Here is a 19,257-nt window from a genome sequence, read left to right on the forward strand (position 1 = left end):
TCATGTATTGTCATCAATAAAGGTAATGAAATACTTCTGACCATTGAAAGATATATCATATGGATCTGAAATATCAACGTGTATGATTTCTAAGACATCAGAAGTCCTCTTGGCACCATTCTTGTACTTGTTGGTTTGCTTTCCATTAATGCAATCCACACATGTACTAAAATCAATAAAATCAAGAGTCTCAAGGACTCCATCATTAACTAATCTTTTAATTCTATCAATGAAGATATGACCTAATCTCCTATGCCACAACATGAAGGATTTCTCATTTTTAACACTTCGCTTAATGCCAACATTAATACCATGCATAGTAGTAAGACTGCAATCACATGTATGGTTTAAAAGAAGTTTGAACAATCCTTCATCCAAAATGTCATTTCCAACAAAAACATGGTTTTTATACAATTAAAGGGAATTGTCACGAAAATTAAAACTAAATCCAAAAGGTGAAAATCTGGAAACTGAGATAAGGTTTCTAGAAAAAAATGGAACATAGAATGTCCTTTCAAGGTCTAAGACAAAGCCAGTAGTTAAGACAAGTATGTAAGTTCCAACCGCCTTCACAGGTGAACCCATCTTGTTTCCCGAATAGATGAAGCATTCACTTGGTGTCGGTTGTCATTGGTTTAAGAAACCCTGCATGGTGTTGGAAAAATGAATTGTAGTACCAAAATCAATCCACGAAGTGTTATAAGAAGCATGAGTCATATTATATTCAAAACACACCAAGGGTATGAGATTACCTTTGTTTTCAAGCCAATGCTTGAACTTGGGACAAGTTTTCTTTATATGTCTTTTCTTCTTGTAGAAGAAACATTTGGCACCGCCTTTATATTCTTTATTAAGAGGCATTTTTCCCTTCCCTTTCTCTTGTTTCGAGTCGTCAAATGTGCACTTTCGATCCTCATGATTTGGCCTCCCTTCCTCTTGTACACACATGGTCAAAAGTTCATTAATTGACCATTTATCCTTATGTGTGTTATAAGAGATTTTGAATGGTGCATATGCTGACGGAAGCGAGTTAAGGATGAAGTGGACCAAAAATGACTCAAACATCTCAATCTCCTTCGATTTCAGTCTTGCGGTGATATCCCGCATTTGCATGATGTGCTCATGGACACCCTTGGTGCCAGTAAATTTCATGGAACACATTTGGGTTATCAGGGTGCTCGCTAATGCCTTATCGGAAGTCTCAAACTGTTCCTGAATATTTCTTTCCCATCCTGATTAATCACTTAAATATAATATTTACCCTTTGGGGTTAAATTATTATATCTCCATGATGAATCACACTTGTTTTATGTCATTAACTTTATGTGACTAAACTTAATGTCACTAGACATTTGCATAATTAAGAATGTGTTGGCAATTACTCAATTATTCAAACGTATACAAAAAATATGACATAAAAATAATTGACCAAAATGAATGTCAATTAATAATCCTTATATTTAGGTCAATATAAAATATGCATAAAACCTAAATAAATTTGGCACAATTATTGAAATTTCATAAAAACATATTATTACAATTTAAATATATATTTTATGTGTATCCAATGATAACACATAAAGCCAATCGGGCTTAATGGTCATTGGGGCCAGCTCCAAAGCCAAAATGTCTTCTTTCACGTGGATTTGAATCCACGCTAGTGCAAAATTGATTTTGAGAATCGAGTTGGCTCAGTCCTCTCTAGGGCGGCGACGCTGGCTGACGCGCAATGCCGAGACGAGACGCCATTTGGCTTCACAGTGTCTGCGCTTGCAGCTTACACATAGAGCGTTGCTCTCCATTAAAATGAAACCATATCAGAGTAGGTTGCTCTGATACCACTTGTAGGATCTTCATATCATGAATTTCTCAATTTAAACATAAATGAAACTCTTGAATGTACCTCCTAACATGGCGACAATTTTCTGCAATGTTGTGCGGCATATAGAGTGAATGGCGTTGTCTCGTCTATCGATGAGGATCGTCGATGACAACGTCCAGCATGCCTCTGCTAGACAAGACCCCCTCTTATAGCCTCTTCTCCATCAAAGGAGATCACCAAACCAAACTATAAGGTTGTAACTGTTGCCAGTTACAACCGGCGATCACCTAGGAATGGGAAACACCAAACGCAGACGGGTACGGGTCACTTAAGTGACGGTTTGTGAACCATCTAACAGAAGTTACACTTCAACAAAATTTTATCATGACAACTGGTATCATTACACTTCTACTACTGCTTACACTGCTCAACTTTGGTATCTTGACGTAGGATTGTCAATTAATTCCACTGGTATTGATGTAACTCTACTTGACAACTATATATTGACGTTGCATTATCTTGTCATTGCTCTGTTGTTGATGGTCTCTTGACATTGCATTTTTTAGACATTGCTAAGTACTCATATATTGTTATGTTACTTGATTTTTTTTTAGACATTGCTCTACTGCTGAGTTGCATTTTCTGGCTCACACGCAAATCCAGTTTGATGATTGGCTGGGACTCATACTAATCAGTGAAGGTTGAATGATCCATTGCAATTGGTCTCTAAGGTTGGATAAGCCTCTGAGCCTTGTTCCTCAATCTTGAGAGGTTTTGAAGCAGCATTGAGTTCAAATTATTGCAACAACTTTCAGTTCAAGTTATAGTTGGCTGCCTCTTACTCGGCGGCAACTTATTAGTAGCTCATTATTGAAACTACTATTGTGTCTCATTGATTGAGACATTAATATTGAAGAATTAAGTCCTCGATTGATTACCCTCGATTGGGTATTGCTAGACATATAACTTTTTTAAGGGTTCTTCAAGAATTCAGCTCTATGATGGCTCCTAAAGGTAAGAAAACCATCTCTACAGAAGAGTTTGAACTACTTCAAAAGGTAAAGCATCTAATGGTGACTACTAGAAACCAGGCCTCCCTAGATGAGGCCTCTCCTATTGCTTCTATATCAACTACTTCTCCATCCTGGATTATTGACTCTGGGGCCTCTGAGCACTTGATAGGTAATAGTACCCTTTTGAGTTCTATATCTTCTTGCTTGACTAACAAGTTTGTTTTTATAGTAGATGGATCCCAAACCAAGGTGTGTGGGATGGTGTCTACATTTACTACACTTACCCTCCATTTGAAATATGTCCTTTTTGTTCCTGAGTTTCCATTAAGCCTTTTATCCGTTAGTCAACTCACAAAAAAAATAATTATTCTATCACATTTTCTCCCACTTCTTGTGTCCTTCAGGATCTGAAGACAAAACAGGTTATTGGTGGAAGTTGTGAATGAGGGAGGCTCAATTATTTTGATTCACTAGAACACACAACCACAACTAGTGTTGAGGATATGACTCTTCAGTGACACAATAGGTTAGGACATCCATCCTGTCAGTCTCTCAAACAGATTATTCCCACATTATAGTCCGTCTCCAGTCTAAACTATGAAGATTGTTAAGACAGTAAACACCAGTGCAATACTTATTCTCCTCATAGCAAAATCAAAGGTGTTGCTTCATTTTACATAGTTCATACTGATGTGTGGGCCATATGAACATCTCAAATGTTTCTCGTTCAAAGTACTTCATTACATTTGTGGATGATTTCTCTATGGCTACAAGGTTGTTCTTATTAAAAGAGAGATAAAAAATCTTACCTCTCTTTAATTCTTTTTATGTTATGGTGTTTACTCATTTTAATACTACCTTTGCTCTGATAACGCCAAGGAATATCTATCTGCAAAATTCCAATCATTTTGCTAGGAAAAAAATCATTCACCAAACTTCTTGTGCCTACACACCACAACAAAATGGTGTGGCTGAAAGAAAAAATAGACGGCTACCTTCTTGAGGTTGCTCATGCTCTACTACATCATATGCATGTGCCTCATTTCTACTGGCCCCATGCCATCCTCATAGCCTGTTATCTTATTAATAGGTTACCTTCTTCGGTACTTGGTAATCAGACACTATACTCTCATTTTTTTTCCTAGTGATAAATTGTTCTCTCTTCTTTTGAGAGTTTTTGGGTGTACATGTTTGTTCATAATACTTTCTCCCATACTACTAAATTGGATCCTAGGGCCATTAAATGTATTTTTTTATACTCTCGTACTCAGAAAAGATATGTGTGTTACAATCCGTCTCTTCGAATACCGTTAGGGAGAGAGTGAGAGAGAGAGAGAGAGAGAGAGAGAGAGAGTTGGGCTTGACATCAAGCTAGATCCAGATTTATTCATTGTTGTGTTCTTATCTGAAATAAACAGAATCTAGTGCATCGGACAGATCTGCATTGTCTAATGCTTCTTATTTCATTTAAGGCCTTTCTAAAATAGAGTTTTCATAAAGAGCATCTTCCAATCAGATTTCTAGAATCTATGACTGCCACTACTATGTTTAAAGTAAGATTTAACAGCTGAGAGAAGTATTGTGAAGCGATGAGCCTCCAACCTGTAGGTCTTTATGGAAATGAATACCTCTACTAAATCTGACATGAAACCTGATAAGAAGGGAAGGAAATGTTAAATACAATACTGGATTGCATGCCTAATCCTTGATGTTCTATATGAGGGACTCTCTAAGGGTAACCAACAATCTGCCTCAAACCCATATTTATACTTGAGAACTTGTCTTCATAATGAATTGTTATAGTTGCAAAGCTCATAGCCATTTTGTTAGTAGTATTTCATACATTAGTTTTTATTTCTCAGCCTGCATTTCTTTTCTTTTTTCAGATCTCATCCCCCTTACAAGAGGATACCTGAATTACTTTTTCCAGATTTCATCCCCCTTAAGGGGGGGTTAGTGCACCACGACTTCAAGTTCAAGTTCATGTGATTATATGGTTCATTGACTTGAATCTGTTAGTGGTACACCCTCTGCCGGATTCAAGTAAATGAACCAGATCATTCACTTGAACAAGCTCCAAAGTTAAGTGGGTGAATCAGGATTCCCACCAAAATCCAGATTCATCCACATGAACTCATTGGGACGGGATTTGTTTTTTCTCCCTATGCTTCATTCTTCTCCCAAAATTTCTCCTCCCTCTTGCACCCGTTCTCTTCTCCCTCTCGGCACCATCTCCCTTTTCCCTCTCACACACCCTCTCTCTCTCACACTCGGCCTCCCTCTCCCTTCTCCCTCTCACTCTCGGCCTCCCTTCATGCTATACCGTCTTGCTCTCGGTCTTGGTGATTTTTCCTCGTCTCCCTCTTGCTCTCGACCCGCAGCAGCACACCCTCTCCCCCTCCAAGCTTCCTCCCCTCTACGTCATCTCCGACCTTCCTCCCCTCTAGCCTTTACCTCTCTTTTTGCCCCTTCTCACGTTGTTACCCAAAATTTTAAACAAGGACATGAAAGATAGGACTCAATCGACTCATTTTCCATTGTCAATTTCTTCACAATTGCTACGCAAAATCTATTACCTATGCAAAAAGAAAAATCCAAATGTCTGAAGACATCTACCCAAATGTCTGACTTATAAGTAAGACTTTTAGTAACAACGTTATACTTGTCACTATTAGTTACATGTAGCAACAATTTTTTTTCATTGCTAATACTTTTGTTTCTAAACAAAAACTTATTTTTTTGTAGCTCTACCTTACGTTTTTCTATGATTTAGTGACGAGTATAAGAGGTGTAAGTGTTGCAGATCATCTCCTGATAAATTGTTATCCCAAGTTGTCATTTTTGCTGAAAAAAAATTCCTTCAAAATTCGATGTTTATTCTTCATTGCCTCTACGGACTACTTAACTGATAACCTTAACTTCCCAATCCAATACCTTCTCCCAAACGTGCCTCTGCCAAATACACTAGTTCCAATTTTCCCATTTCCTCTTAGAAATTCCTCCCCTTATCAAATTGTTACCCAACCACAAACCTCTCTCCACCAACCTCTACCATTCTAACTATTAATTACCCATTGGCACCAAGAGAACCTTAGAAGAAGTTCCATCTCCACCCCACACCCTCCACCTCCTAATAATACCCCTCCCATGGTTGCATGCTCTATAGCTCATGAGTCCACTCCTATTATGCTAGTTGTAGACAATCACACACAACCACTATAAGAAATTTGACTTTTGCTAATAAAAATATTTGTTGATAGCAAATCTTTTTCAAAGGAAAAAGTTCTATCCTAGAAAGTTTCTCGTGCTATCCTCTCTCCCTTGCACTTCTTAACTTCTCTCCATCCTGTTTCACATGCATATAAAAAAGAAAAAAATCTTACTTCATGGCGTAAGTGGGAATTGCAGCTGAGGGAGAGTCATTGTTGAACACATGGTAGTAAAGAAGGAAACAGGAGGGAGAACAAGTCTTTCTCATTTAAGAAACCATAACACTTTTGCCATTGAAAAATGAATTTCAATGGCAAAGATATTTTTTTAAAAAAAATAATTCTTTTGTTGGAAAAGATTTCAAAACCTTTTCCAACTATTTTCGTTGGGAGATGTCTATTTCCAAAATAAAAAAATATTTTCACTAGGAAAATATTTTCTTATTGGTAGGCAACTTGCTCACCCAAAATGTTTTACCAGCCAATATAAAGATATTTTTCTGAAAAGGTTTCACAAGAGTGGGAAATTTTTCTTGAAAACATTTTACGAGTGAAAATTTAATATACTTTCGTGGATAGAGTGAAAATCTCAGCCAAAAAACTATTATTTCACTTACAAAGGTCTTTCTGCTAACGAAGTTAATTTTGTTGTCAAGTATTTTGCTAACAAAAGTATTTTTTCTTGTAGTGAACCGTCCTTGTATAACGATGCAAGTCTTATTCCTAACTAGCCCTCAACTATGAAGGAAGAATTTATTGGCCTTTAAGGAAATAGAAATACTTGGGATTTCATCGTTCATGAACCTCGTAACAACACCATTGGTTCCAAAAGGGTTTTTCCGCATAAAGTACCATTATGACGGTACCTTATACATGTTTAGAGCATGAATGAACTCCCAAGGCTATTGCCATTCATGACCTTGAGTATGACAAACTTTGAATCCTGTTATGCACACCATTCTTACAATTGTTGTCTATCAGAACTAGCGTCTTCATCTATTCGATACTGATATTGCATTTCTCTATAGTACACAAGGCAAAAGAACAACAAAATGTGATCAGGCTTGGAGGTTCTTCCAACCCTTACCATGTCTACCAACTTTATAAAGCCTTCTATAGCCTTAAACAAGCCCCTAGAACTTGGTTAGATAGATTTAATCAAGTTCAACTCCAAATTGGTTTTCTGTAAGGGAGAGTTCATCTTTTTATTTTCTTGTTTATCACCAATGAGTCTCAACCTTTCCTTTGGTTATATGTTGATGATGTCCTTCAAACAAGAAGTTCATCATCCCTTATGTTTTCTTTTGCTAGTAGACTCAATGAAGAATTCTTTGGTAAAAAATTTCAATCCCATTATATATTTCCTAGGCATTCAAGTTTGTTCCAAACCCTCAAGTTTACTCTTTTCAATAGTTATTCTTAAATATGTGTGCATGATTGATTGGAGATTGGTCCCCTAATCTAGCCTCCAACATTAAAAGCAATGTATCCAATTTTGTGAACCATACCACATAAAGAAGCCCTGTTAAGATCTTTTTGGTTAATAACCTTTTTGCCCAATACTATCAATGCCTTATAGAGTTTCACTTTAGCTTAGTAAAACGTACCTTTTGATACCTCAAAGGGACTCAAAATGTAAGTTTGTTTCTTTGGAAATCATCCTCTCTCCTTCTCGAATGCTGACTGGGGTGGATGCCCCACCGCATGTTGCTCTATGATTGCCTGAGTACTTTTTCTAGGACAAAATTTATTTTACGGGAACCTAGAAAATAACAAAATATTTTATCAAATTCTAGGTCCTTAATTCATAACCTTACTTAAGAAACAAGAGAAGGAGAAAGGAGAAGTTAGGAAGAAGAAGAAAAGAAAAGGGAAGACAAGACAAGAGAAAGAAGAGAAGGGAAATCAAGTGGGAGGAGTTCCAAGAGGAAGATAGCTTCTCTACCTTATGAGAATTTGAACCCCTCTACCCTCTTATTTATTTATAGTGATTAAGAATAAATTATGTGCTTCGACTAATATGCCATTAGAACGACACAAATGCATCTTAAGGAGAGAAAGAGAAAAAAAACATACTTTTTATACAATACATCTTTATCTTTAACATGTTTCTAAGTTCATTATCGAATCTGAGTGCTAGGCTATGCTCAATAACCAGGTTCCATTCTCTTCTTAAAGATTTTTGTTTACATAACTAAAAAAAAAAACTTCTTTTGTGTGACAACTCAAGTGCCACATATCAAGATCTCTACCAACCCCGTCTTTCACTCTCATAGCAAGTGCATTGCTCTTGCCTATGACTTTGTAATAGAAAAAACAAGCTCTTAACGTTTAAGGCATCGTCTACAAATTTTAGATATCTTTACCAAGACTCACATTCAATGTAAAACTCAAAAACTATCTTATAAACTTGGTCTTCATCTTATCTCCAATCCAGGTTTGAGAAGGGAAGGGAGGGGAGGGTGGGGAGAGAGAAGACTAAATGTATGAAATTTTTAAGTCTCCAAATATCATATCAATTCCAGCTAGCCTACATAAGAAGATACAATCTTCGGACTCCAAACTCTCTTCAAATCAAGGAAACCAATTTGATAGAAGGTGGGACCAACCCCACCATGCCCACACGAGGTGGCATAATGAGTCACCACACGAGGTGGCATGATGAGTCATCACACGAGCTAGAATCTTCTTCAAATGAGGTTGAAGATTTGGCAATCTTCCTTGATTAATGTAATTGATTGATCTTTTTTATAGATGTAATTTAGTTTACTACGCGCGCGCGCGCACACACACACACACACACATGACGCACAAATGCACACATGATGTGCGCACACGCGCACACACACACACACGGCGCGTAAACACGTACACATGGCACACACACACGACGCGCACACACATACACATGACACACACACACACACACACGTGACATGCACACATGCACATATGACGCGAACACACGCACACACACATGATGCGCACACGCGAACACACACACACACATGATGCGCACATACACACACACACACACGCGCGCGCGCGCACGCAGACACTCACACACATATGACACACACACACGCACACGACACACACACACACACATGTAGGCACGTGCACAACACACACACACACACACATGCACACACACGCACCCATGCACCCACACACGCACATGCACACACCCGAACACACGCACATGGATGCACACACACCCACACACACACGCACATGCACACACCCGAACACGCACATGGATGCACACACACCCACACACACGCACATGCACACACACACACACACACACACACACACACACACTACTTCAACTCTACTCTTCAAATATTTAATTTTTTCTTGTGGGTGCCTTTTCAAGATAACTTGACAATGTCTTAAATTTTATGGTCTTGTCTTGAGTTTGTCGGTTCTTTGCACTTACTTTAATATTGTGTCTCTTGAAGGAATTGCAATTAGAATGCTATAATTTCAAAAATTAGTATAAATGTGATTAAGTTTCGTTATCATCAAAATATGGATGAAGGTTAACTAGCTCAACAATCTCCCCCCTTTTTATGATGACAAAACCTAATTCAATAAATAAAAATACACAATCCCATAGGTTTGCAATTAGTTACTCCTTGATTTATGCGTAGAGTTTTGAATTTTAAATTTAGTTTTTCTTTGACCCCCTTGTTGTCATGAATCTAAAAGATTTGCAAATGAAATGTAAGAGAATTGCTCACAAGATAATCCTGTGGCCTTTCATTTATATAAAAAGAGTGTAATACACTGAGGAAAAAAAACAAGATCAATCCTAGTAAAAATATGCTAGTCAGAAAAAAGAATGATTAGTCGATAGTGGTGGAGGGTAACGTTATAGAGAGATGAAGTCGATCACGAAGTGATGGAGGTTTTGAAGTGAAGCCCAAATGCTATTTATGTAGGGTATTTTCATAGTTGATCGATCAATCGATTTGCATTAATCGATCAATGCCTTAGGTTCATCGATCATGCCCTTTGGATTGATCTATCATTCCATATAAAACATGCTTAATTTGGTTTTGTCTCCTCATTTCATATATCTTGCATTGTTTGTGTGGGATATGCTTTCTAGATCTTATGGAAACTCAGCTAAATGGACGAAGGAGTGTTGCTCATACCTAGTTCCCCTCTTAGCTTAGTGAATCGATTGTTTCCTATTGACTTTGTAAAAATGTCCATTAATTGATTCTAGGTAGGAAAAAAATCAACTTAAATCACTTTGGTTTGAACCAGCTTTTGTATGAAATGATGTCTAATCCCAATGTGTTTTAATTGATAGTGGTGCACTTCAATTAAAACTCATAAATAAGACGATTCACTCAATTTGGTGAACTTGATTTGATCTGTTTGATTAATTGGGCGATATGTAAGGTTGGTACTACGAACCAATGATGCCAGAAAACAAATATGTTGTCCATGTATTATAGTCCCTTCCACTAAGAGTACTTATGGTAGAGTTGACGAATATTGATGGGATAACAGATGCTGGTATCACCGTCGAGTAGTTTTCCTGCAATAATTTTGTTAACAGCTTCAGTCGGGTGGTATGCGTCCCAGAAGACAAACTTGGATCGGTCTTCGCAGAATGCAGAGCTCAGTTTCCCTACCCTGTAGCAGATCAATGGAGGAAAATCGCCACCACAGCACGCATTCTCTGAATTTTCAATTCCTGCAAACGTCAAAACTGTCGTCAGAACTTTGGTCTACTTAGCCACTGGGACAGTGCAAGACTACAACTGGCTGGAATGAATTTCCAGTAGTTTATGAATGAAACGCTTTCAGTTTTTATACTGTAACAGTACTCACCGTATTGTTCATGGTTTTGGATGATATCCCAGAAAACTTGATAGGAATTAGCGTAAACGAAGGTGGTTTCAGGGCCCAATTCTTGATTCAGCCGATCCAGCATACTGATCAATTTCGAATTGTAATGTTTCACCAATTGATTCACCGACTCCGAACACCTTCCTCTGGGCTCCAATGTGAGTGATCGAACAAACGGTATACAACCAAGAGGACCAACTCCAACCACCACGAATTTCCGACCACCCAGTTCATAAAGGCGCTTGATGAAGGAGAACCATTAATTTGTATCAAGTGTCAGTCTAGTATACTGTCAGATTAGACAAAAAAAGAAGAAGAAAAAAACAGTTAAAAGGACTGCAATTTGGGACGAAGAACCTACCTGTAAATATGATGTCAGATTGGAAACCATGATGTCTACGAGTAAGGAAGGAGGCAATTGGGCCGGCTGGAAGAAAGGTACGGATGAGAGGATGTTGTTAATGATATCATTTGAACCAGCTGTTATGGAGAAGAGCGCATCCTGTAGAGCTTTCTCCGTTCGATTTGCTCCCAAAACCTCCACCATGTAATCCCTTGTCTGCTTGAAGTACTCGACCTGTCTCCTTAGAGAAATTCTTTGTATCTGCCACGCCATGGTGTATTTGAAAGTTAAAAATGATGCCGTCTATAATTTCTAGTTTATCGAAAATTTCTGATTGTTTTAAGAAATTGCTGACTTACAAAGGTGGATCCCGTTTCATCTAAGATTCCTGAAGCTCCTGATGCGTAATTAATCCCATCGAACGTGTCACGGCGAGAATCAGGATCCAAAAAGGGCGTGGGAAAAGTTTTTGCCCCTAATTCTTGCCCTGAATGCAATATAAAAGAACTCTACAATCAAAACAGTAGACTATAAAGAAAATTTTAGGAGAACGACCAGGTAGTTTCAGATGAAAAGACGGTGTTTAGGAAGCTTTGGTTGATGGACGATAGATTACACTTACCCACGATGTCCGCAATGGTTCTGCCATTGGTAAACCGTCCCGTTGGTCGTCCTCCTGAAGCGGGGAAGTCTATTCCGTAAGGGGGAAAGTCGGCCTTCGAGAGTGTAGAGAGATAGTCATTATTTCCTGCATCCACCAGGGAGTCTCCGAATATGAACAAGGTGACGGCAATGGATTGGAATGCTTCCAGTTGCAGACTAAGGATGGCACATAACACTAGGCAAGAAAAAAACGGAGACATCAGTAAGAGCTATAAGAAGCTCAGATTAGTTCTGCTTGATTGTCACGTATGCTTATAAAGTTTTTCCTCTTCTGCAGTTGGTGGTCGATCGTGCACTTGAGCCATGCACCTCGCATGGCCTGGTGGAGCTGGTAACTCTTTGGAAAAAGTCTCGCATGAATCGGTCTGAAAGAGGGGTTGGAAGTTCGGAGGCTTACGTTACGCATGTGGGAAGTTACCTGCATTTACGTAATCTCAGACAAGAGATGCCAGGTGAAGATTGTTAGGAGAGCTACGCATGAGGACGAACGAAATTCGGCAAGATCGCTTCACCTTCCATAACTTCAGACGAGGGGATTTGTTCAAACTTCTCTCAAAGTCTGAAATGCATAAATGGGACGAATCACGATGCCACTAATGAGATTGTCTGCATTCATGCGTTTCACAGTTTCACTTGTCTACCTAGTTTCAGCAAATCCCAAATCGATTAGGAAGATTATGCCCTGGACGCATCCCTACATGAAACCCGATCACCATCCTCCATTCCAACAAATGCCAGAGGGATTAAGAGGGAGAGTTCCTACTTTTTTTTGGACAATTACAGAACTCTGGTCGCACCATGTGAGCTCGTAGGAGAGTAAAAGGAAAAGAAGAATGAAAAGCAAGAAATGAGAGGGAAAGGAGGAGAGAGAAAAGAAGAAACTGAAGAGCTGGGAGTGGAGAGTTTTTTTCTCTATAATGCATGGCATCCACTCAATCCCTACATTTCACATTACCACTGATCAGAATGAGAACTATTCGGAGCATTTTCTCCAAAATAAAAAAAAAATGAGGGTGGGACCTTCTCTTAATGACAAGGGAAAGGAAATGATGGGTGCCCTTCCACCAAATTTATTTCATTTAAAAAATAAGGCCCAAGGTATGGACATATAAAATTTGAAGTCATGAAATAATTTTTTTTAAAAGCACCGCTCTTCTCCAAATGGGACTGTTAAATTCTAGAGAAAGAAAATAATTAATTGATTATTATAAACTAAATACATCATGTCTCTATTTATAATAGAGATAATATATAGAATCTGAGTTAAAGTAAATTACTTATAGCCCTGTTACACCCAAAGTACAACTTTTAATAGATAAGTCTACAATAACAACTCTAACAAAGTAGAAGTGATAATATTAAAATTCCTCATCGGTTGAACCTTCTATGAGTCTTCTTTTCATGAGAATTATATAAAATTCTTTCATATTGGTTCTTCAACACTTTGCCTCACGCAAAACAAAAAGATTATCAGTCTTCAAACTTGTGTTGACTCTGATCTTTATTTTGATGATAACAAAACTTAATCGAACTAATAAGTGCAAATTTAGCATTTTAAAGGTTTTTCCTTCCAGAGATACAAAAATCAAGGTATGTACAAAAGAGCCAACATATGCATCTCAAGACCTCAAACTCAAACAGTAAGTCAAGTTGTCTTGAAAAGCCACACACAAGTGAATAAATGAAGAGTAGAATAATAGAGTGAAATTTATCTAAAAATTCTCAAAAACTCTATCCTTATAAGTGAGTAGCACCAAATCTTCAAAATTGAGGTACAAATGAAAATTTTAAGCTATAGGATATTTTGCATTCATAACATGTTTTATTGATGCATGCCCAACTTTCAAACATATTAGAATCACTTAGATAAATCTTTAATCATGCTTTTAAAGCCAAGAATAAAAACCTGGCTTTGGCATAATCTAACATTATCTGTCAATGATTGATCATCCAGAATGTGCATTGGTTGAAAAAATATAATGCATAATCGATAAATCAGGATGATTGATCGATTGGACAGAATTAAGCCAAAATGTGCTATAAAGCATGATTGATAAATCCTTGTGGACTTATTGATCAATCTTATCCAATTATTGAAAATTTATAAAGCATAAATCAATCACACCAACAGTATCGATCAATCATACAAAAGTATGCTAATGAAGGACACAATACATGATCAATGAGACACATGTCATTAATCGATCGTACATGGTCTTACACCCAATAGGATCAATGTCTCATCGATTTGTCTAGGTGGATTGATCAATCAACTTAAATTATCTAATGTGCCAGATAGACTTTGCATCGATCAATCATGCTAAAGTTGGTCATACTTTTATATTGATCGATCATTGAGTTGTCAACTTTTTGCATATGACCAAATAATGACTAGTTTTGCTTGGAAAAGCTATAAATACCCCCAAAAAATATATTTTAGAGAAGTCACTGAGCATTTATTGGCAAACCTACCCTATTCAAAGCATTCATCACTTGATTTTCATTTCAAAATCCATTTTGAGAGAAAAATAGTCATCCACTTTGCAAAATTTCCATCTTTCTCAAAAAATTTCCTTGCATTTCATTCAATCAAACTCCAAATACATTCTACTCGTGCCTCAAAGTTGGAGACTTGGAGATTCCAAAAGAGAAGACTATCTCTCCACCAAATACAAAGGGTGTAAGCTTTTCTTCTTTTGTATTTTTACATTTCTAATCCAGAGGTTGATCTAGGACCTTTAATTCTAGATGGAAGATTAGAGCTAAAATCTAGCTAAATTCTGGAGAGATTATTGTAATCAAGTATTTGAGTATACATACGGCTTAAAAAAGAACCAAAATCTCTTTTGTGTGAATTCCAACTAAAGAGTTAATTAGTGAAATTTTTCAAGGGGTCTTGGGCGGTGAATACCACTTGGAGAACATCGATAATAAAATATCTTTGTGTTAATTGTATTGTGTAAATATTTCATTTTCCAATTGCATTAATTTTCAAATTAGCACACTTGTTTTAAATTGTAAAAACTCAATTCACCATCTCCCCTCTTGAGAAACCAGTTGGATTCTGATTATGAAGTTGGGTCCAAGGCCCATTCCCAAATGACTAGCAAACTTAGGAAGCCTCTTTCCCACCTAATAAAATCAAGATCTTTGTATTCACTAATCCATGTGGGATTATTCCTTAATACCCCCCCTCACGTGTAACCCATCTTTTGTGATTCTATATATTGATAATTTGGATGGAGGCCAATATATTAGTACTTCCTCTGATATTATATGAAGTTGGGTTAAAAGGTCTAATTTTTTTATGGGCCAGTGAATGTTGTTCTTAGGTCTGGTGACAAAAACACAGTGAGGGGTGGAAGCAGGTAGGGATGATGGGTATGGGTCAGCTGACGAGGGAGGAGATTGAGAGGGCTTAGGTGGTGGAGTAGGGTTTGGTGTTGGAGTGGGGTTAGGTATGAGGTCTTGAATGGAGCTTGCGGAGGGGTTATGGGTCGAACCAGTGGTTGAAGTGCTAGTAACCGCAAGTAGGAACATAAAGGAACACTAGTGGGAGAGAGTGTTAGACTAAGGACAGTAAAGGTGAGAATGAAGTGTAGTAAAGGGAAAAATAGACTCAATGAATTTAACATGGCATGACACATAAAGATGAGAATTAGTGGATTCCAGACATAACCAGGCACTTTGAGTAGTAGAGTACCCAATAAAGACACAAGGAGAGGAACATGGGGTGAGTTTGTGAGAAGAGTATGGCCTAAGCTTCGGATAACAGAGGCAACCAAAACTTCAGAGTTTAGAGTAGTTAGGAGGAGTGCCAAACTATTTGGCATATGGTGAAAGAAGATTAAGCGTGGGAGTGGGTAGACGGTTGATGAGATAGACAACAGTGGAGAAAACACATGACTAGTTAGATAGAGATATTGAGGAATGAGAAAGAAGATACAGACCCGTTTTGACAATACGACGATGTCATTTTTCAGAATACCCATTGTGTTCAAGTGTGTATGGAGAAGATGTGAGATGAGAAATAACATTGGTAGCTAGAAATAAGGAGACACCCGAGCAGGCCTTTTATTTGGTAGGTAACATCGATGAAGCTACCGCGAAGGCTATGAACTTAGATGTGGAGAGCAAATTGAAGAAATGACCCTAAAGCTTTGTGTACTGACTCCTAATCGAATTATTTGGGATTCAGAAGTGACACCCCCCCCCCCCCCCCCCCCCCACATGCAATTTTTGTTTGAGAGGATAAAACCAGGTATACTTTGTAAAGTGATTGACAAAAAAAACATAGTATTTGAAACCATCAATATAATGAATACGAGAGGTCCAAACATCCGAAAAATGGAGTGGGAGAATGGTAATTTATGACTCTTCTTGCATTCACAAGAGTGGCAATTGAAAGTAAAATTCATAGGATGTGATAAATTTAACTAAAAAGTAGAGACAATGTGCCTTAGAATTTGAGAGGATGGATGACCTAAGTGATGATGTCATGTAGATGAAGTGGTCTTGACACCGAAAAATGCTATTAACGGTGAAGAGTAGGCGGAGGATGATATCCACTTGTACACATCATTCTTGTTGATTTTCAGGACTCCATGGATTTAGGTCATGGAGAAAAAGGGAGAGGGACTCACTAGGAGAAAAAAAAAAGAAGAAGAGGTTATGGACTTATTTCCTAACCCTTCCCTTGAAGCTCAATTTATAGATTAATTAAACTACAATATTACAATTATGCCCCTAGAACTTAACCTAATTATATTAATCATGATTATCCAAATCTACATAAATCAAGGGAAGATAAATCAATTACATTAATCTAGGAAGATTTGTTAAATCTTCCAACTCATGTGATAAGGATTCCAGATCGTGTGATGACTCATCATGCCACTTCACGTGATCATGGTGGGTCCAACCAGCTCGTGTGATCATGGTGGGTCTATATCTGATGGGCTTGGGCCCATCTTCCAATACTCTTGGATATGTGGGCTTGGCCCATCTTTCAACACTCCCCCTCAAGTTGGGGGTGAGAGAACATCATGAACTCCTAGCTTGCGGCAAATGGTGTATAGGATCTTCTCGTATAAAATGGTAGTCCTCCATATCTTTCAACACTCCCCCTCACACTGGTGGTCTCTTCCATGAGGCCCAGTTGACATAAGATAAGTGAAAGTAAAATCACTCCAAGTCGTATAATATTGCTCCATACTCTAGTCATAACCCATGCTAGAAGTAGGGTACACTCCTATCTTTTGTAGGTAGTGGGTCTATACTCAATGCTTAGAAGTGTAATAAAACTCCTCCATCATCTTGTCTTAACCCTAGACAACGACTCTCAAGTGGTAGGAGTAATAAATGTCAATTAAGGGGGGTAACGGGTAATTATCCGAAAGATATTATTCTGAGGCCACCTTGGCTTTCGTCATCAATCAAAATAGCCAATGCTGATAAAAATCAGCAACTGAGAAGTCCTTCAATAAAAATGTCTCATCCAAATAAACACAATAACTGTAGTTGAAATGGGTCTGAGCCCATATAACACAAACGAAAATAATAAAATCCTTGTAAAAGGACCCATAAAATAATCTGATGACAGTATTTGTACCAAATAATTTGTTGACCAAGAAATATGTTGCCAATACTTCAAAATAATAATCCATCCAAAGAAATAGAATCGAGTTGCGCCGAGTCAAATAGTAAACCAATGTAACTGAGTCGTAAAAGAAATATGTATAAAACTTGGGACCTAGATACGTATACCGAGGTAAAAAATAAGTGGGCTAAGTTAGTTTGACCCGGACCCGAGTGGACTCGAGTTAACCCAAGCGGGTCAGAAGCAGAAGCTACTAGACCAAGTGGATTGCTGGTTCACTGGGTTAACTCGGCCCGGACCAGGTCTGATGTGAACCCTCGGGATGAAATCCCTTCGAACGCACGAATCAACAGGAATGAGACCCAGGACAGCCACAAAAATCAGGGATTATAGGTGAGACGCCACAAGAGAAATCTCAAGACCGAAATCTCTGATAATTTTGCCTTCAATCGTGATAAATGAGAGGAAGAAGGATCGTCGTGTCCAAGAGAGTCTCTGCCTCAACCACAACGGCTACGGCTATTTTGAATTTTCTTACATGCTGCCCCTGCAGCTAATCCCCCCTCCCCCCCCTGCAGCTAAAACCCTAACCCGCCTAAGGCCCACCAGAAGCTAGAAACAGGCCACGGGCTAAAACATGTTCAAGCCCAAACAGAAATAAAAACGATGACTTAGGCTGCCCAAAGAACTATATAGGCCCAATGCCTGCAGCCTAGAACATACAAAAAAATAGGCCTAGATGCCTATACTTAAAAATAAAGAGTCTACACTAAATCAGTAGATTAAGCTTTATCCGTTGCTCATATCAAATGGATTAACACTGGTCCCGCTCCTTCGATCTTGTTCGATAAATTTGTAGATTCGGCCCAAGAAGTTTGTACCAGTCCTTGCATTGCTTCCTTGATCTTCTCGGCTTTGGACCTAGTGATGGGCCCATCTGGAAGTAGTAAGGGGTCTTCAAGACTGGGTCCACCATGGTGCCCATTATTCCCCCTCTCCTCAAAAGGATTCGACCTCGAATAGTCACCTACATCAAAGGGAGAATGATCAGAATCATTGAAAGTAGCAGATATATTGTACTCACCAGGAAGGTCCACTTTATAAGCGTTATCATTAATTTTCTCAAGGATTTCGAAAGGTCCATCTCCCTGAGGATGCAGCTTTGTCCGTCTATGGGCTGGAAATCTCTCCTAGTGCAAGTGAACCCAAATCCAATCTACTGGTTCAAAGATGACATGTCGGCGTCCTTTATTGGCTCGAGAAGCAAACTTTTCATTCTTCTGCCCAATCTGAAGACGGACTCGCTCATGAATTGATATTACCAGTTCGGCCTTCCTGTGCCCATCCAAACTACTTTCATCAATAGGTAAAGGTAAAGGCATCAGATCTATAGGAGTTAGTGGGTTAAAACCATAAACAATTTCAAAGGGAGAATAAATAGTACTATGCATGGTCCGATTATATGCAAACTCTATAAATGGTAAACAATCCTCCCAAGTTGTTAAATTCTTTTGAATAATAGTACATAAGAGTTGGGTGAGGGTCCTATAAACTACCATCAGTCTGTGGATGACAAGTAGTGGAAAATAAAAGTTTAGTACCCAATTTCCCCCACAAAACCTTCCATAAGAAGCTAAGAAATTTAACATCCCTATCAGAAACAATACTCCTAGGCACACCATGGAATCGCACTATTTCCTTAAAAAACAAATCGGCTATGTGTGTGGCATCATCTGTTT

The 19,257-nt window shown here is 38.3% G+C and overlaps 1 protein-coding gene across 1 annotated transcript; it reads right to left on the minus strand.

Annotated features, from left to right (window-relative positions):
- LOC137947701 (GDSL esterase/lipase At5g41890) lies at positions 1 to 12,343 on the minus strand. Its single transcript, XM_068793477.1, has 9 exons — positions 12,229 to 12,343; positions 11,879 to 12,094; positions 11,616 to 11,743; positions 11,275 to 11,517; positions 10,896 to 11,154; positions 10,552 to 10,758; positions 4,464 to 4,486; positions 3,645 to 3,724; positions 1 to 328 (listed from the first exon to the last, which is right to left on the minus strand). The coding sequence occupies exons 1-9, from the start codon at positions 12,341 to 12,343 to the stop codon at positions 1 to 3; spliced, it is 1,599 nt and encodes a 532-aa protein (XP_068649578.1).
- Between the last annotated feature and the right edge of the window lie 6,914 nt (positions 12,344 to 19,257).

Source organism: Aristolochia californica, unplaced genomic scaffold (genome assembly GCF_029961685.1).
Source record: "Aristolochia californica isolate CCGP_79_NKW_82.1479 unplaced genomic scaffold, dmAriCali1.0.hap1 SCAF_13, whole genome shotgun sequence".
In the NCBI taxonomy this organism is placed as follows: Eukaryota; Viridiplantae; Streptophyta; class Magnoliopsida; order Piperales; family Aristolochiaceae; genus Aristolochia; species Aristolochia californica.